Source organism: Nilaparvata lugens, chromosome 8, assembly GCF_014356525.2.
Source record: "Nilaparvata lugens isolate BPH chromosome 8, ASM1435652v1, whole genome shotgun sequence".
In the NCBI taxonomy this organism is placed as follows: domain Eukaryota; kingdom Metazoa; phylum Arthropoda; class Insecta; order Hemiptera; family Delphacidae; genus Nilaparvata; species Nilaparvata lugens.
The window spans coordinates 48,177,350-48,198,748 of record NC_052511.1 but is presented as its reverse complement, the minus strand read 5'-3'; the positions used below and the strand labels follow the sequence as shown (position 1 = coordinate 48,198,748).

The 21,399-nt window shown below is 34.4% G+C and overlaps 1 protein-coding gene across 1 annotated transcript in view; it reads right to left on the bottom strand.

Annotated features, from left to right (window-relative positions):
* LOC120352771 (thyrotropin-releasing hormone-degrading ectoenzyme-like) overlaps positions 1-21,053 on the bottom strand; it is a 30,296-nt gene extending 9,243 nt beyond the window's left edge. The window contains exons 1-6 of the mRNA XM_039434975.1: positions 20,874-21,053; positions 10,308-10,467; positions 9,120-9,201; positions 5,426-5,603; positions 3,989-4,191; positions 2,604-2,881 (exon numbers count right to left, since the gene is read on the bottom strand). Coding sequence (XP_039290909.1) covers positions 2,604-2,881; positions 3,989-4,010 — 300 coding nt within the window. The 5' untranslated portion in view covers positions 4,011-4,191; positions 5,426-5,603; positions 9,120-9,201; positions 10,308-10,467; positions 20,874-21,053. The remainder of the gene's footprint in view (positions 1-2,603; positions 2,882-3,988; positions 4,192-5,425; positions 5,604-9,119; positions 9,202-10,307; positions 10,468-20,873) is intronic.
* Between the last annotated feature and the right edge of the window lie 346 nt (positions 21,054-21,399).

The window sequence follows — 21,399 nt, the reverse complement described above, 5'->3', positions numbered from 1 at the left end:
TTTATTAATCCAGACAATAGTAGAATAATAGAAAGGAGAAAGAAGAAGGAAGAGGAGGAAGAGAAGGAAAAGGAAAAGGAGAAGGAGAAGGAGAAAGAGAAGAAGATGAAGAAGAAGGAGGAGGAAGAGGAGAAGGAGGAGAGGAGGAGAAGGAGGAGAAGGAGAAGGAGGAGAAGGAGGAGAAGGAGGAGAAGGAGGAGAAGGAGGAGAAGGAGGAGAAGGAGGAGAAGGAGGAGAAGGAGGAGAAGGAGGAGAAGGAGGAGAAGGAGGAGAAGAAGAATGAGGAGGAGGATGAGGAGGAGCAAGAGGAAGAGAAAGAGATGATGGGAATTATAACTCGAAGTAATGTTCAAATATGAAACTCTACTTAATAAGTTAAAAACTAGTGGATTTGAATCTAAAGGTGCGTACGGATATACGTGCCGCGAACATGAGCAATTCACTTTTAATCAGCTGACTATATCTGTATTTTTACAGAAACGGTAAGATACAGATATAAAAAGCTTGGCATCAGCTGATTAAAAGTGAATTGCTCATGTTCGCGGCGCGTAAATCTGTACGCACCTTTAGAATTATGGGATGAATGAATCAATAAAAATATAGAATGATGGTGAATACAATATTGCATTAATAATTAATATAATGAGAAGGAGAAGAAGGAGGAGCAAGAGGAAGAGGAAGAGAAGATGAAGATGGAGAAGAAGAAGATGAAGAAGAAGAAGAAGAAGAAGAAGAAGAAGAAGAGGAGGAGGAGGAGGAGGAGGAAGAGGATGAGAAGAAGGAGAGCACGAGGAAGAGAAAGATATGATGAAGAAGAAGGAGAAGAAGAAGACGAAGGACAGAAGGAAGAAGAATAAGATGAAAAAAGGGAGAAAGAAAGATGATTCCATTAGGTTGATTGAAACATTAGTCAATAATTAAAAAGTTTTCTCATCAAGTCTCACTTTCAAAGTGCCATAACTCCTTCAATTATTACAATCGACACATTTGAAACAAAACATTCTGTAGATAATTTTATTTACTTCAAAATTGTTTCTCTATAAAATTCACCTCAGATTCACGGTTGAGGAGTTACAAGCCAAAAACCGCACGAACTACACAATTTTATTCTCACAGACTTCAGAAATCTCAGAGCCCAAAGCTTAGACAGCTCTGGAGCCTGATTGATGGATGAGTGAAGGATCGTCAGCACATTCTGGCGGCAGAAATCCTAACTAAACGTCACCTGCAACTCTGCAAACGGGAGCGCTCGCCCCATCTAGCGGCAGCAGTTGTAACTAAACTGTACATTGATTTAGTTTTTCGTGAATTGTGGTGTTATTGTTGATTTCACGCTAAAACTCCATAGAACAAAAGTTGTAGAAAATGGAACGGAGAACAAATTTAGTTCTATTATGTTTTCTTGTATCACTACGTACAAGGTGGAAGTTATGAAAAACTGAAAATAGGTTGATGGTGATTTGATTTGTAGTTAGTTTTTTCTTGCGAAAAAATCTTTTTCCTGGTTCAGAAGGAGAAGAAGTAAAAAAAGGAGAAGCATAAAGTAAAAAAGAGGAGAATAAGAAGTCAGGAGATGAAGAAGAAGAAGAAGAAGAGAAGAAGGAAAAGTAAAATGAGAAGAAGGAACAGAAAAAGAAGAAGAAAAAATACAATTAAAATCATATGAAACAAAGTGGAAGATGTAGAGAACAACATTTAGAGAAGAGGAGGATGGAAAGCATAAGAGGAAGAAGTAGTGAAAGAAGAAGAAGATAAGAATAATAATAAGAAGAAGACAGGAGAAGAAGAATTGAAGAATAAGTAAGTAGAGGGAGATAGAGATGAAAAGGAGTGGCTGGAGGAAACAGTAGAAGAGGAAGGAGAAAATAGAAGAATGAGAAGACAAAGAAGAGAAGAAGCAACAACAACAAGAACCAGGAAGTAGAAGATCAAGAAAAAGTGCAAGAGATCAGAAAAAATAACAGCTATAGTGAGGTCCACGTTATAATGGCAGTGGATAAAGATAGAAGAATAGCGATGCCGATTCTTTTCATTAATTAATTATATTTCTACACTGTCAAAAACATAATTGGCATCGCTTCGGACCAAGAAAACGGTAGTACCACCGGCTTTGTCGAATGATAGACAAGGATAGCAGAACCAAAGTTGATCAAATACTGTCATTATAACGTGGACCTCACTATAGAACAAGAAGAGAGAGAGAGAGAATATTAAAGATAGAAGAACAGAAAAATAAGAAGGAGACGATAAAAGACTGGGAAAAGTGGGAGAAAAAAATGAGAAGATACAAAATTAACAACCACAAAATAAGGATCATGGGATAAAATACTGGGAAAAGTGGGAGAAAAAATGAGAAGATACAAAATTAACAACCACAAAATAAGGATCATGTTCAGGAGGATAAGGATCATGGGAAGAAGAACAACAAGTAGAATGAAAACCGGAAAATTACAATGATAACAATATCAAGAGATAGATAACTTAATTAAGCTAGATAATGAGAGAAGAAGAAAAACAGAATAAAGAAGTAAGAAATATGATCTAAAGAAGTGAGAAATAGTCAGGAAACAGTCTAGGAAATTTATTGAAACTCGGCCACTCACCCTAAACAAGGGCCTAGCAGGTGTGCCAATCAACTTGGCTTCCAGAGTTTTGAAAATATCGAAGGCAGTGGTCCAAGGTATGATGTCGGTTTCATGCGCCAGGTATTGGCTGAGGTTGAGTGCAGTAGTATAGTTGAGGTACCCTGCACTGGCCAGTGTGAACGCATCATCCAACAGCTGAGCTCTGTTGAGAGGGTGGATGTCTGCGAACTCACAGCTGATCATGTCGTCGATGAGGAGGTTCCAGGTGTGGGGGTCGTAGCTCACACGGTAGAAACCTGCAATGAAGAGGTTTTTGTCAGGTTTCTCAGTTTAAAAGTATGTTTTTTCAGGCTTCTCAGGTAACTAGTAGTTCTGTGAACAGTAGACCTCACGCAGTATTCTCATCCACAAGTACCTGATGTCAACTGTTTTAAATGTTAACAAAATCAGTTCACGTTTGAATTTGTATTCCATAATTTATTAATATTTATGTTAATTTAAACAATGAATAGAATATATTTCTATTCCAGAATTTATATAATATTCATCCAGTTCTGTGATAATCTTTCCATCTAATCAAAATTAATATTTTTCAATCAAAAATATTATAATTTCTTCAGCATTATTTAGTTCATTTGATTATTTTTAATTGTGCGAAATATCAATGTGAGGAAAATGTAGTTGGTGATGATGGTTGAAGCTGAAAATTAGGTGTTTTTCACAATACAAGGAGCATTGTTGTCAGGTGTACCTGGAAATCTATTTGAGATAGAGTGCTCTCCCTGATTTTAGATTGTGGAGCACAAAAATACGCCCAGAGGGGATTTTGAATTATACATCTAAATGTTAACAATCGGAAGATATTGTTGATCAAAAACTGAAATTCATCAAAATTGATTTTTCCTTCAAATTTCACTCATTTTTGAAAAATCATAACTCAGTACTCATTGGAGATAAAGAGTTCCGAATGATCTCATTTTATTCAGAATTTTTTAATCTAAAAAATGGCTAGTGCAAATGTTTCTGTCCGAGATTTGGCAGGAATAGCTGAAAACTGGAGAATTAGCCGAAAATACGAGGTTTTTGGGTCACTCTGTATCTAGCACAAGGAAATTTTGCATGGAGAAATTGGTTCTGGACTTCTCTTATGTGCCCAAATAATAAATTAAAAAATCAGAGCTACAATATAAATTGCATGCACCAATGTATATAGTGGCTGGACTAATATTCCAGGAAATTATTCTGGAAAATGTATAATTTCAGAGATATGTAAATTCGAGAATAAATAATGTGCAGAATGCTCTCTGAAATAAAAAACAAGACTGTATAATCTCTGTTTCAGAGACTAACATCATAGACAAAACATAAAAAGACTATTTTTTCTTCTCTCATGGTAAAATCACCTGCAAGTTGAATATTGAACATTATCCACTCATCATCATCGAGGTTGATCTCGACCTGATGGAAGGTTGGACACGTTGAACCATTCACGTGGTCTCGTGTCGTTGAAATCCAGTTCGGTGCTGGTCGTGTAGGAGAGGGGAATCCACCAGCGGGGTGATTTAGCCGATTGCTCGCCCGATGAGTTGGTCATCAGGAAACGTTTCTGAAACGAACACAAAATTATTGAAAATTGAATGATTAAGTGTATTGAAGCAGTGAAACAGTACAGTAATCTTGTGGAATACATACAGTAACAATAGTAGGCCTATTGATGTAGTGTATACAGTTAAGTATTCAAATATTGAGTTAGTAGAGGAAGACCTGATTATGGTGAGATTCAACTTATAAAATCAGCACCTGATTAAAATCATTTTATAGTGATGTCTACGTTATAATGGCAGAGGAGAACAACGTTTTTTTGTGTAGTTGAGAAGTTGATATTGTGGTAATTATTCATATTGAATGGAAAAGAATAAGAAAATGTCAAAAACCATAGATTTATTGATACTTAGAAAGACCGGTTTCGGTTATTACACCATTGTCAATTTTTTGGCAATATCTTTTCATTCAATGAGAACAAAGTTCCCGACCCACTGTCTTGTCAATACCGTCCATAGACGGTAGCTGAAACAGGTTTATTGATGTAATATCAATTTTCCTTCTCCTTTAAAATAATTAATTATATCCTATTAAGCAAGAAATGATATTTTCCAATAATTTCATAATGAATTTTCATAATTAATATGAAGAATTTTGTTAATCATTTACTAATTCTACATTGTTAAAAGACGATCCGGCCACAAAGCAAAGCGAGAAAGAGATAGCGCAATCCGCTTTGTTGAATGATAGCAACAATTGCTAATTCAATACTGCTATTATAACATTTAACAAAATATCACATCTTAATTATGGAAATTCATTATGAAATTATTGAGACATATAATTTCTTGCTTAATAAAATATATTTGATTGTTTTAAACGAGAATTAACAGTTGATATTACATCAATTATACTTGTATCAGCTACCGTCTATAGATGGCCTTGACAAGACAGAGGATCGGCAACATTGTTCTGCTATCTTTATCCCCTGCAATTTTAACGTACATAGACGATTTTAGATCACGAGGCATATAGGCTTGAGTTGTGTACTTGAAGCATTTTTTTATCAAATTCATGAACATTCATATTCAAATCCAGGTGATCCGTGATAGGTCAACAGAGAATCGTCAACATTGTTCTCCTATCCTAATCCACTGCAATTTTAAAGTACACAGATGCGGTTTCAAATCACGAGGCATATGGGCCAAAGTAGTGTACTTGAAGCATCTCTGTTTCAAATTCATGGACATCCATATTCAAATCCAAGAGATAAATGAAATTCAGATTAATTTTGTCACCTGAGTCAGATTGATAGATCCATCCTCATCACGTTCCACCATGAGCAGGGGGAAGCCAGCCTCGTGGGTCCAGAAGTACATGATCTCAGCTATGTCAGTCGGAAGATCTAGTTCCAGCTCATTTTGAACCGATCCCAAACTGTCCCACAGGTCGTCTTCTGTTACTGATTTCAGGCTACTGTAAAGTTAGAAGACATAAGATTAGAATCACATGGAACAAAGTGATTTATATTTGGGTTTATTCTTAAGGTGCGTACAGACTTTCGCTCTGCTCCGCAACCGAACGTCACTCCAGCAGAGCGATTGATGATCGACCGGCGAGCAACAGTGGTTCGACCGGGGAGCGCGAGAAGATCTAACATCTTCCATAACGTTCATGATGGGTGCGTGGGCGGTGTGACTGTGGTTCGATGGTGGTACGAGGGCGGTACGAGGGAGGAGCGTGCTCCGTGCTGGTTGGAAGCGCGAATATGTGTACGCAGCTTTAGATTTCTAGAATAAATTTGCCTAGAAGTCATGAACTCCAGCTAATTTTGAACAGAACTCAAACTATCCCACAGGTCGACTTCTGTTACAGACTTCAGGCTGCTGTTGGATCAGAAGAAATACAATTAGAATCACCTGAAACAAAGTGGAATATTCCTCATGTTTCTATGAAGAATATCTTTGTCTTTGTCTTCTAACTCAGCTCATTCTGCACCGAACTCAGACTATCTCAGAGTCTGTAACTGATATCAGGCTGCGGTTGAATTGAGAATGAATTTATGCAGTACGAGCAGGTGATAAGGTACCCGTGCTTTGCAAGTAGGGATGTCAATCCCGGGATCACGAATCCTGGTCCATTTTTGATGGATCAAAACAATGATGGATGGACCTAAATTTGATGGACCTAACAATCCCGGGATTCTTAAGCGTGAATCCCGGGATTTTCGGGATTAGAAAACCTGAAATTGTGAATCGTATCTTTCCAAAAACAATTAAATATAGAATTCATTTGATGAATATGAGTTTTGGATAGTCAATTTATTGTTCTAAGTGTTTGACTAATTTATTTTACAGGCACAGCCTACACTTGCATAATACATAATATGTACTCTGTAATGGCTAAATAGTATTCTCATTATCGGTTTTTATTATTCGCGGAATCGTAGTTGATCGGTTGTTATGTCTCTAGGTTTGTTTCTGTACACAGCACCACTATTACCAGTCTAGACTAGTGAGTATAGAATCTAATTATATCCATTACATTACATAGAATAATGATTATATTAATTACATTCTATACTCACTGGTCTAGACGGTGAAATATTTGCAATAGTGTCTGATGTCATTTCCTTGAAATGCACTCAGAACTCTCTTCTCTTTCTCCAACATAAGAAGAATATCTAGTTGAAGTAAATATAGTTGGCTCTACAAAATTTCATTTAGTAGAGTAATGGTTCAGCTTTCGTGTTTTTTGGTCAGTATGGCGTCTTACCAAAATTATTCTATCCTGTTATTAATTCAAGTGATATTAATTCAATTTACAGTATTTGAAATGTTAAAAGTTTGAACTCTATCTCGTCCTGATGTAGGATAGAAATGCTTTTGTTCTACATAAAAAAGACTCTGCTGAGTCATCTTCCTAATCGAAGGTAGGACATCAAATAAAAAAGCTACTCCTAATCTTGGAAACATTTATAGAAATCGGATGTTAAATTTTAACATTCCTAAGTATTTTTTCATTTTAATAATATCCTATCCCTCTATAATGAGCCCTTTTTCATCTCCACACACTGCTACTGAACATGTAATTGAGGAGGAACAATTGGTTGGAAATGCATGAAACTGATTTTTGCCAATCCCGGGATCCCGGGATTGATATTGGATAATCCCGAAATACCGGGATTGGAAATCAGTCCCGGGATTGACATCCCTATTTGCAAGGTTCTATTTGAAAGCACAAATATAGATTGAATATAGTTTCATATTCCAATGCTGATTTCGAAAGTATTAACAAATGTAATAATTTATAACAGGGAAACTATTTGATTTGCCTTTTATTGATATTTCATTGAAAATTGAATAAATTTATCTTATCCATTGTGATGATTATAATCAATTGAATCATGAAAATAATAATAGGCCTTCATCTTTCCTCGGTGAATTCAGAATCTTCATGTATAATTGCAGGTTGATCATAAGTTGCAAGTTAATTTAGTAAAGAGTCACAGTCAATATTGTAGAACCGTTCCATAATGGAATAAAAACACACATATGTTGTCAAATTCCACACAGTTTTAATTGGTACAGGACCATGGTTTCGTGACCACACAGTCACATTTTCAAGCTGACTAAAGCTTAAAGGTTAAGGTAGACATTGAATATGAATTGGTACATGTTAGCCAACATAACTTTATATATTTGGTATAGAGAAATATTAATTGGAAACTTCTAATTTACTGTTGTATGAATATATTACAAATAATGTATATATTATATGTTCATTTATGTATATGTGATAATGTAGTGATGATGTGCCAATCATGTATTTCCGATCCCGTACATGTATAGCCAATTCTTTTCTTCAATCAATCATTTTATTCAGTAAAATTCATTACAAAATTGGTCCTGCTAAACCTTAAAGATTTTACAGCAGGTGCCTACAAATAATGAAATACTTAAATAGAATGAATGCTAACTTTCAAAATAAACTAAGGAAAAAAAATCATGAAACTGGGAGTTTAGGAATTTAAAAAGGAGTATGGGGTATTAGATGAACTAAGGTTGATTAATAGGGTATAGGGTTAATGAAAATTGGGAAAAATGGAAATCTCAAAAAACTTCAAATCATAAAACTAAATTATATTTAAAATAAAATGAACTTGATACTCTATAGTAAGTAAGCATCAAAAGATATTAATCTTATTCAGAATTAAAGATAATACTGAATAAAAAATACAATAAGTGATCGGGAGTCTCAAACTTTAATTATCCATCCATTTAGTATATGAAAATTATATGATATATTAATATTATAATGAAAAATTGGTTAGTCACTCTAAGGCGAAATGAAATAATGGAATATCTTTCATTATAATAGATTGACGAAGGTCACATAAGAGCTGATAACACAATACAACCAAACTAATACTTCAAACAATCTGGTGAACTTATCCTATCATTTTTTTGATTCGCTGAAGTTCATGTTTGTAAGAGTGCTTTGGAAATGATGATAGTTCACACAAATCAGCAAAAGATTCTTTCATGAAATTGAATAATGAAAACGAGACAACATGTTAAGCTGATAAAAGATCATAATCAGAGACTCCTGGTAGTTTCCACTCCAAATCACACAATCTGCTAATGACTCAGTAGATGAGATCAAAGGGCGTAATCAATATTCCACATACGAGAGCGTTCCCTTTCAAACGGATTTTGTGAACTGGACTAAACCTATGAAGAGAGTATTGGCTCTCTCACTCTGTATACGGTACTCAATTCTGGATACCCACCAATTCCTGGAATTCGAAGCTGTATGAAACTCCAATACAAAAACGGGGAGGAATAAAATCCTGCTTCATTTGGTGAATTGTTATCCAGAGAATGTCATTCCATAGTTTTTCAATTGAAACATTCCCATTTGAATTTATCATCATTAAATTGCAATCAAATTCTAGATAATGCTTCATATTAACTTCTAGATGATGCTCACTTTTGTTGAAGGTAGTCCCTGATAGCTTTCTGGAATAGGTCAGGTGTCATGATGTGGTAGAGCATTCTTACTAGTGCTCCTCCTGAAATAAAAGACTGCATGAATTATTTTCCTTGAGAATGCCAAACAATTTCATAAACTTTAATTCGAATTTATATACTGATTGATTTGAATGTTGACGTTATTTCAATAAATATATTCATGTCGCCAACAACATTATCTGAAGTCGGAAATATTCTTATGAACAGTAAGATCTCAATAAACATTGAGATTCGAGAATTTAGATGAATTGAGGCATCCTTTCCGTGAGTGAAAATGTTGAATGATGAACCAAGCTATATCATTTTATGAGGTGATATTTCCATAAGTGAACTATTGCCATTACACTTAACTATTGAACATTACTCTAGCTTAACCCATGATAAAAAGCCTTAAATGATGACCTCCACTCAATGTGAGCTCAGTCTAATCATAACGTTATTTCGGACAGAATCTTATCTACGATTAGAAGCTCAAAGTAACATTTTTCCTCTCATGATCATTGAGGAGATATTATACTTTTTGTAGGAATGGAGAATTAAAAAAATCTTGAAAGAAATGAAGAATTTTGAAGGACGCAAGCCCTTGCACTTTTCATGATTTAATCTTTACTCCAGTAGAATGTCAACCAAACTATCTCAATCCTAGTATAACTTGATCCAAATGGTCTTTAATCTAATAGGACTCTCAACCATAGAAGAAACAGTCTAGCATAGAATGAACTGAATGTATTCTATCAATTAATATACTATCTGTATTCTAGATATTCTATGTTCTCTACACAGCTGTCACAGAAGTCTGAACCGGACTCCTTTTATTAGAACTGAACTTTTACGAGTTTCTCAATAACAATTTAACTCAGGTTAATATTCACTTAGGTGGATCTTGTTTTGACACGTCCTTGACCTCACCTTTTATAACTTTTTTTGATGCAGATTTTACTACATGCTTCTACCACACTATAGCCTACTACTTCCATTACATGTTGCTACTATCTGAATTCCCCCTTGCTACAACACAGAATTTAAACTACTTCTCGCTACAATTTGAGCTACTACTTGCTACTATTTGAACTACCTCTTGCTACAACACAGTGTACCTTAATCATAACTCAACCTAGATAAACCTTGACTTCGACCATAACCTCACCTTTCAAGTAAGACACGCTGTCGAAGACCTTCTCGATGTCAATAACAGAGCGCACTTTGTTCAGCGTGACCGGATGCGTGAAGAGAAACGCGTCATGCGTCAGCATACTCTGCACCTCATTCACCACGAAGATGTCCATCAGTCTCCACGAGGGCTCCAGCTACACACAGACCAACCAGGACCTTTTCAACCAAACAACGTCACTCATTCAATCACTAATGATGCTAACTAAGAAAAAGTCTGCTAATTATTTAGTAAAACTCCAGCTAGGCTGTATAACATAATCCCGTTTCCACAAAAGCCGGTTAAATTTTAACCCTAAAGAGACACACTGGGGTGTTTCACTCACCAGGGATTTTTTGTTCTGTTCTGCAGTTGACAATATCAAACAGATGGGAATTTATGCCCAGTCCAAATTAGGTTTGTAGTATTGTCAACTACTCTCCACCACTTCCAGTCAGTAATAGCATTCTACAAGGTCACCAGCTCATCTTGTTCTTTGTTTGGGATGTCTAACACCCCAGAGTGTCATTTACGTAGGACTTTCATCAAACACTTTTATTACTTGTATTGCCACTACTATATTTTTCAAAGAAAAATGCAAAATTAAATTGGGTGTTCAACACCCCAGTGTGTCTACTGTGCATAAAGTGTGTACCTGTAGGGTTGACCGTGATTAATTTCACGAGAACCAATCAGAGAAGGGGTTTTTGAAAAGACGGCTTCTCTGATTGGTTCTCCTGGAATCAATCACGGTTAAAATTTAACCGACTTTTGTGCAACTGGCACATAGACCGATTATTGGATGTTCGATTTTCTGCCATCCTCATGAAATCTATCAGATTGAACTGTACTTGACAGACACATGACCACATCATCTGTTTGACCTTATCCTATCCTATTATATTAAGCGAGCAATTTCTGTATATATTTATATACTTGGTTATTTGTTTGTCCAACGGATCTCGAAAACGGCTCTAACGATTTTCACGAAATTTGGAACATAGTAGATTTATGATATGAAAATTCGATTGCACTAGGTCTTATCCCTAGGAAAACTCGCTGAAGGACATGAAAGGGATAATAATTAATCATCCTTGGAAAACAGATGATAATTCAGTCGTCTGTCGATAACAGAAGATGCGTGTTAGTATTATGTTCAGCTCTTGAATAAATCAGCCTATCTCACGAGAAATACAATATAGAAATTTCAATCACCTTGATCAAAATAGTATGATATGACATGGTATATCATTCTGAATCAGAGTTAATCACAATTTATAGTTTTGAGTGATTGGTGAGTGTTATTTTGTTATTCAATTTGATTTGTTAACAATCTAGATTATAACTTCTCTGTTTTCAAATGTTTGGACTGAAAATTGTACCTTAATTCAAGTGTACTTTTTGGACTATATTTATAGTGTATAAATCAAAACTCAGGGAAGAAACAGATTTGGGCTGTAACTGTTAAGGTGCGTACAGATTTACGCGCCGCGAACATGAGCAATTCACTTTAAATCAGCTGATGCCAAGCTGTTTATATCTATATCTTACCGTTTCTGTAAAAATACAGATATAGTCAGCTGATTAAAAGTGAATTGCTCATGTTCACGGCGCGTATATCTGTACGCACTTTAAGACCGTCCCCAATCATTCTAAAGAATTGTGTTCTGTTCATCAATAAAAATATTACGAGCGAAGCTCGGTGCCCCGATATTCATCTATCATATCTACGAGTTAGAATATATATGCCAACATACATTTCTGTTCAAAAACAATTACATTTTTCGCCACACTGCACAGAAAGCAGCTGTTTTCCAGTCCCTACGTAGATCTGAAAGACATTGTTTGCAGACGACTCTCGTCTGACGTCAGAACAGGTTTCTTTCTAACCCTTTCCAGCCGCTAACATGGAATTAAGAAAGGTGATCAAAAAACAGCTCATCAAAAAACTTTCCATTATTTGTGTTCATTATTCAATAATTAAAACATTTATAATTCAATTCAATTCAATAATTCTTTATTGAGGTATTCAGCACACAATGATTAATGATTAGAACAAAATTTTTTGATCTAGGCTAAACTACATGAATAGCTATAGTTGAATGACTAAATCGATAGAACATACAGAAGAATCCAATAATCACAAAGTCTTGAAGGTCTTATCTTGCAAAACGTAAATTAAATAAGTTACATGATAAAAAAAATACAAACTCCATTAGAAAAAATAAATGAAAATAAACATGTAATGAATAGCCTACACAATACCCAATCAAAGTGCTCTGACCCAGCAATAAAGGTATAGTCCCACATGAGTCATAACTTGTGGTGGGACGAGTACCGTCATATACTAAGTAATTTGAAATTGAAAGTGTCAAATGAAAAATTCAAAAATGAAAGGAAAAAATAAAAAGTTTTGAGCAAAGAACAGCGGCAATGAGAGGAGATAAACATCCCATGAGAGGGATGATCCCATGAGAGGGATAATAATATCATCTTATTGTCATTTGAAAGAATAAAAAAAAGTATAAACTCAACCTCCCACATAATTGAACATAATCTTTTAGGTTATTTAAACAAATCAGAATAAGAAAAAAAATACTTGGACAATTTCCTGATATTCATATTACCTCAGATTTGCTCGAACTATCACCTTCCACTTCTGCTTTCGAAAGTGCTTAGTAGTAGTATATATATATATATAATATATATATATATATATATAATATAAATATATATATATATAATATATATATATTGTTTTTTTTGTGTGTGGCGAAAAATAGCGTTTCGCACCACGTGCAAAAATGTTTTTCCGGCTCTCAATCTTTTCTAGTCCATGGCCTACGGCCTCGGACTTGAAAACCGATTTCGAGCCGGAAAAATCTCATTTTCTGCTCTAGGTGCGAAATATTCTATTCCAAAATGCGCTAATATCTTTTTGCCAGATTCAGTTGATGCTCTTGGCATGCTATCATAATAATAATTATCATTATTATTGGCATGCTATCTTGAGATTATGAATATTATTGGCATGCTATTATATGAGATCCACAAGTCTTTGAATAAGACTAATGGAGAATAAATATGAGGAGATGGATATGCTTCATGATTAGATCTAACGAGAGAGTCATAAATGTCATGAATGCAAATTTTTCCCTCATATTATTATCAAAATAAAATTGAATTATAATAAAATATCCTATCATTTTTTCAATATAATTGAAGGAGATAGAATTATCTCAGATTATCTAACCTCAATCTGAGAGTTATGCCATATTAATTTCCCTTCCTGTCCATTTAGAAAAATAATATATCTGAAATAAATAATTCTACCAAATCTGTCAGATAATAAACTGGCAGAAAGACCCGATTTCATTCCTCTGTAATTAAACTTACAATGGACAAGCTTTTTCATTAGCCAGTTCCCCTATTCTCTAGTTAATATAACTCCTAGAAATATTATTTCACACCATACTGCTATAGAAAATTATTTATTTTAGAGAATTAACCATTTCCATCACCATTTATTCTAGCTTTGTCCCCACTAGATAAGAGTTTTCATTATCCTATTCTCTAGTTAGTTAATTTTCCATCCTCATGAAATATTACGCCACCATAAAATATTGAGGAAATTTATTATCCTCCACCTATCATATCCACAAATCTACGCTATCACTACGGGAAATATTCCATTCCACAAATGAAAATTGAATAAAAATATTCATTATCTTCAACTGTAATTAATTCTACTGTGTTTTACTCCAACCCTTTAATACTATACCATAGAATATAAATCTAGAAACAGTATAGAAGTTTTCTATGAATATACGTACCCTATACTTTGTACCCTATCTCACGAACCTACCATTGTATTCCCCCATAATAAAATAGGGACGTAAATCTATTTTTAACCCGGCTTTACTAGCATATAATTTTATACGGAGCAGATAAATACAGGTATACAATTAGTAACACCCTATTATAAATGCATGGGCATATAGCGTATTGCGTGATACCGCATCACCCCAAGATCGTTAGCGTGAACTCAACACTTATCTTTTCTTAATTATTATTCTGGAGGTTCTCTCTCGTTATCTCTCTCTCTCCCTTACACTTTCACTCTCTCTTTCACTCAATCTCTCACTCACTAACTTACTCATCCATCCACCTCCCTTATTCTCTTACTTCCTCTAACTCCCTCAACAAACTCTCTCACTCTCTTACACTCTCTCTCACTTCCTCCCTTCCTCACTCTCACTCACACCCTCTCGCACTCTCTCTCATTCTCTCTCACTCACTCCCTTACTCAATCACCCTTTCACTCCATTATTCTCTTACTTCCTCTCACTTCCTCAACAAACTCTCTCACTCTCTCACACTCCCTCTCTCTCTCTCACTCTCACCCTCTCGCACTCTCTCTTAATAATAATAATAATAATAATAATTAATAATAATAATAATAATAATATAATAATAATAATAATAATAATAATATATAATAAATAAATAATAATAATAATAATAATAATAATAATAATAATTATTCTCGTAAAAGGAAAAATCACAATTACAATTTCAAATGAAAACATATAACATAACAGTATGAAGAAACATTTCAATTTTCAATGAAATTATATAACAAAATAATCATTACAATTGCTTCCTTATCAGAGAAATTAGGTACTCCCGAGGATTCCTTTATGGGAGTTACCAGCAAATAGTTTTAGTCATTTAGAAAAATTATAAACCTCTAAATAACAATTACTACATCCCTGTCGCGAAGAGAACTGTTAGGTACTAGAATCAACAAAACTTGTCTTCTCTATTTAAAAACAAACAATATAATTACTCTTCCACTTATATACTCTTACTTTTATAAATAAATCCTTGGTTGAATTGATGAAATTAACGTTTCGGTAGAGAGTTAGTGGGAAGGATACTTCGAATATTCTTCCCGAAGAATGGACATGATATGTCCAAAGCTCCGCCAATTTATGTAGAGCATAACAATATTATCTATTTATATATAGTTATTACAAATGCTTTTTTCAATTCATATACAGCTCAAAATATTTCTTAGTCTATATTTGTAAATTCATCTATAATATTGCTGTATTGTATATAAGTGTATCAACCAGTATATATTGTTATCTACATAAATAAAGTACTCAATCAATCAATCAATCACTCACACTCCCTCCCATAATACATATTCATCATCTCATCTCAACATTTTCTGTTCTTTTAGTATTGTATATCGTAACTATTACTCAATCAATTCCTGAAACTTATTTAAATCACACCTTATAACGTTTGTTCCATTTATCTATTTTGAATAATTAATGCAATATTGTATTCACTATTACTCATTCTAATATCATCCATTCATCCCATTTCTAAGATTCAAATCACATATTCACATGTTATAATATTCCCAACAGCTCTATTCCATCACAAACCGGTCGTGTGTTAATGAGAAGGATATTGTATATCCTTCTTAGAGAATCGACAATTATTTGTTGAAACACCGCCGATTTATGAAGTTACATCACATTATTATATTATCTTTATTCTAATTGCATTCAATCTTTATTCTCATTGATTAATTATTTATTTATTATCTATACTTTGTGAAAGTCGTTGAATAACTAGCATTATCGTCATTTAATGTAAATTAGTGTTTAAGTCAGTAAATATTGTAACATACATAGATAAAGAAATCCAATCTAATCTAATCTAATCTCCCTCACACACTCGCAGTCTCTCCTTCACACTCACGCTCTCTCTCGATCCCTCTCTTCTACACACTCTCTCCCTTACTCACTTCCCCTTCCACTCCCTTATTCTCTTACTTCCTCTCACTACTTTTGGTAGAGAGTTAGTGGGAAGGATATTTTTAATATTCTTTCCGAAAAATGGACATTGGTGTGTCCAAAGCTCCGCCAATTTATGTAGATGCATAACAATATAACAATATCCATAATGCATGACAATATCCATAGTTATTTATATTACAAATTGCTTTTTCATATCATATACAGTTCAATAATTATTTTCTTAGTCTATATTATGTGAATTTAACTATAATTTTGCTGTATTGTAAGCTATTGTATATAAGTGTATAAGCCAGTATATATTGTAATCTACATAAATAAAGTACTCAATCAATCAATCAATCCCTCAACAAACTCTCTCATTCACTCTCTCTCTCTCACTTGCACTCCCTCATTCTCTCTCACTCACTCCCTTACTCAATCACCCTTTTACTCCCTTATTCTCCTACTTCCTCTCACTCCCTCAACAAACTCTCTCATGCTCACTCTCTCTCACTCACACTCCCTCCCTTACACTATCACTCACTCTTTCTCTCTCACTCACTCCCTTACTCAATCACCTTTTCACTCTCTTATTCTTTTATTTCCTCTAACTCCCTCAACAAACTCTCACTCACTCACTCTCCCTCTCATAAGATACCTAAGCCAGAACAGAAAATTATCACTTATAGAGACTTCAAAAACTTTGATGAAGCCGCCTTCCTGACTGATGTGGCTCAGACTCCATGGCATCAAATTGAAGCATTACCCTCAGTTGATGACATGGTCAAGACTTTCGAGAATTGGACTTTGACTTTGTATGACAAACATGCACCTTATGTGACAAGGAGGATTTAGAAAATTCCATTCAACTGAGACAGCTCTGCTTCGTGTCACTGATGATATAAGGTTAGCTATGGACCAAAGAAAATGCACCATCCTCACCCTATTTGATTTTTCTAAAGCATTCGATACTGTTGATCATACAGTCCTTCTGAATAAGTTGGCTATTCTTGGTTTCAGTCACAACTCGTTAGTTTGGTTTAAATCCTATCTATTAGGTAGGAAACAATGTGTATCTGTCGGTGACAAAAAGTCAACTTGGAAAAACGTTATGCATGGAGTACCACAAGGTTCAATTTTAGGCCCTCTCCTCTTCACTTTGTATGCTAATGACCTTTCTTCCATTATCAAATTCTGCATACTTATGCAGACGACCTTCAAATCTATTTAAGCTGTCCCATAACAAAAATTAATGAAACAGTTGGAATAATGAATCAGGATATCAATTCGATAGTGGAATGGACAAAGAAAAATGGCCTTAAGCTTAATCCCATCAAAACACAACCCATTATAATTGGATATTCTCGTCTTATAAACAATATTGACCTTGAATCGATTCACAAAATTAGTGTAGACGGTAATGACATTCCTTACTGTAGCTCAGTTAAAAATTTAGGCATTATTATGAATATACTCTTGACTGGTCAGAACAAGTGAACAAAACTTGTAAAAAGGTATTCTCAGCCATGCATGCATTGAAGAAAATGCACGATATCCTCCCTAGAAACATTAAATTATTATTGGTTCAATCTCTCATCTTCCCACATTTAATGTATTGTAATTCTGTTCTTAACGATATGCAAGTCACTCTGAATGATAAACTACAGCGTTGCCAAAATTATTGTCTACGTTTCGTCTACTCTCTCCAACGCCATGATCATATCACCCCAGCCCACATTGCTAGTTCAACATTAAAGCTTCCCGATCAGAGGCTTTTTCGAATAGTCAAGCTTGTTAGAGATATCTTGAAATACGGTAATCCGAACTATTTTAAAGATGATTTCAAATTTGTCTCTGAAGGTAGGAGGATAGATGCTTCACATACTAGAACCGGAGAAAGTACTTTAAGGATACCCAATCATCGAACTACTATTTTCACAAAATCCTTCTTAGTCAGTGCCTGTCGTGCATGGAATGCACTTCCTGTTTCTATCAGGTCCATCGAGAGCCGAGCGAGCTTCATCCTGACTTTAAAAAAACATCTTTTGGAACAAATGACTGAAACTGTCCGGCCCTAGAACGATCACATGACAACCATCCCCCACCCATCCCACAAATACAAACCTTTAAACCATGTTATAGAACGAATTGTATATATATATATATATATTATATAAACTCATGTTATTTCAATTATCCACTGCATAATGCTGTATATTACTGAAAGTTGATAACCCTGATCTACTTTCAGCCTACTTCATTTTATTAATCAATTATTTGATCTTATCTACCTATATAATTATTTTACTTTATCAATTTTCTGTTTTTTTTCTCTTCAATATTCATATTGATTAAAACTTTTACAATATTTCCATTAATAATAAATCCTTAGTTTAAATAACGAAATTAACGTTTTGGTAGAGAGTTAGTGGGGAGGATATTTTTAATATTCTTTCCGAAGAATGGACATTGATAAGTCCAAAGCTCCGCCAATTTATGTAGATGCATAACAATATAATTATTATCTATAGTTATTATATTACAAATTGCTTTTTCATCAATCTACTTCCAATATCGAGGCACTGAGAGCTTCGATCGTTATTTTTACTTTCCTTGCCCTATTACCTAGGTAAGGAAAGTATTGCTTTCCGAAAAAAATTAAGGTACCCCAATTTCTAAATTCTATACGTTTCAAGGTCCCCTGAGTCCAAAAAAATGGTTTTTGGGATGGGTCTGTATGTGGGTGTGTGTGTGTGTGTGTGTGTGTGTGTGTGTGTGTGTGTGTGTGTGTATGAGTGTATGTGCGTCTGTGTACACGATATCTCATCTCCCAATTAACGGAATGACTTGAAATTTGGAACTTAAGGTCCTTACACTATAAGGATCCACCACGAACAATTTCGATCAAATGCAATTCAAGATGGTGGCAAAAATGGCGAAAATGTTGTCAAAAACAGGGTTTTTCGTGATTTTCTCGGAAACGGCTCCAACGATTTTGATAAAATTCACTCCTAAAATAGTCATCGATAAGCTCTATCAACTGCCACAAGTCCCATATCTGTAAAAATTTCAGGAGCTTCGCCCCATCAATGCAGATAGATTCCCAATTATCAGGCTTCAGATACAATTGAAACGAAAAAAATCAAGTGGAGTAGATTGAGCATGAAAATCTCTACAATTTCACCTAAAATTGAAAATAAGCTTCAAATTCGAGAAAATGTGATTATTCAATTGCAAATTATTGTTGATTCTATTAAATCATTCACTATGAAGAGATATCCAGACCTCATGTGTGTCTCCAGCGTTATTGCCCTGTCACCAGCTGGCTCAAATCTTTGAATAGTGGACTTAAGATGCGCGTGAACACTAGCGTCAGGTGATCAATTTTCATAACGGCAAGGAAAGTTGTGTGAGTGCGCCACACCAGATTTATATTTATTAATAAACAGAACACAATTCTCTAAAATGAACGTGTTTATATTTCACAGATGGCTATACGTCATCTTATGAATTTCGGGTATGCGATATATTTTGATTTCTCACATACTCACTCGCTCACTCACTTTTTTACTATCCAATGACGACGAAAGTCTCAGCTGTTTCAGCCAAGGATGAATTATCCTTTTAATGTCGTTCAGCGAGTTTTCCCAAGGATGATACCTAGTGCAATCGAATTTTTTTATCATAAACCTACTATGTTCCAAATTTCGTGGAAATTGTTAGAGCCGTTTTTGAGATCCGTTAAACATAAATAACCAGATATAAAAATAACCAGATATATAAATACAGAAATTGCTCGCTCAATATAATAGGATTTACAATCTTTTGTATAATTACTTTGTAAATTATCGTAGGTTATATTCTTTTTGAAATCAACATGTCTTTATTTACCATTTTTATTTCGGTTTACAGATCCAATAAAAACCTCTGCTATAGTGAGGCCAACATTATAATGGCAGTATTTGATTAACATTGGTATTGTTATACTTGTTTATTATCCAACAAAGCAGATAGCGCTCTCTTTTTCTATCTGTGCAACGTTGCAAGAACATTATTTTGAAAATGTAGAAATATTATAATCAATCAACAAAATATTTTATCTCAATTATGAAAATTTATCACTTTTTGTGAAGTTGAGAAGTTGATATTGTGTAATTTATTAATCATATTGAATAAAAAGACTAAGAACTTGTCTAAAACTCCAGATTTTTTTGAAAGTTAGAAAGACCGGTATCGGTTTCGAAAATGGTAACTTTCAACGAAATCTGTAGGTCTAGTTTTTGACAATTTCTTAGTCTACAGATGGAAATAAATTGGAAGTTAAATTTGTTCTAATGCTAATTGATGAATAACTATTATCTAAACGAAATTCCAATTAAATGCTGTAAATCACCCCGAAGACTTCTGCTACTGCAGATATTGACAACAGGGTAAACAGCTAGATGGAAATTCAAGCAATGGAAATTGAAGCATTCCTGACCGTCAATAAGGAGGTACCGGGTTCGGTTCCCGAGCTGACAAATAATTTTTGTATAGTAGCGCTCATCGAAATTCCATCTAGCTGTTAACCCTGTTGTCAATAATTGCAGTAGCAGAAGTCTTCAGGGTGATTTACAGCATTTAATTGGAATTTCATTAAATAATAATTATTTCCTAGTCTTTTTATTTAATATGAAAACTTATCACTTTGCTTTGAAAATAAGGTAATAAATGAGTGTTTATGAGTGAATTAAGGTGGAAAACTCACCATATCTAGGAGGAAATACTGGAAGAACTCAGCGAACCCTTCGTTGAGCCAGACCTGGTTCCACCACTCCATGGTTACGAGGTTTCCGAACCACTGATGGGCCAGTTCGTGGCAAATGTGGAATGCCACCTGTTGCTTTTGTTTTAGAGAGTTCATGTCGTCTACCACTAGAAAACGTTCGCTGTAACATGAAAATAGATAAATATGAATAAATAAATGAACAGATCAATTAATTTATATTATATAGGTAAAAAACAAGATAGGAGTAGAAGAAGAAGAAGAAGAAGAAGAAGAAGAAGAAGAAGAAGAAGAAGAAGAAGCAGAAGAAGAAGGAGAAGAAGAAGAAGAAGAAGAACGAAGAAGAAGAAGAAGAAAACAAAGAAGAAGAAGAAGAAGAAGAAGAAGAAGAGAAGAAGAACAAGAACAAGAACAAGAATGAGAAGAAGAAGAAAACAGGAGAAGAAGAAGAAGAAGAAGAAGAAGAAGAAGAAGAAGAAGAAGAAGAAGAAGAAGAAGAAGAAGAAGA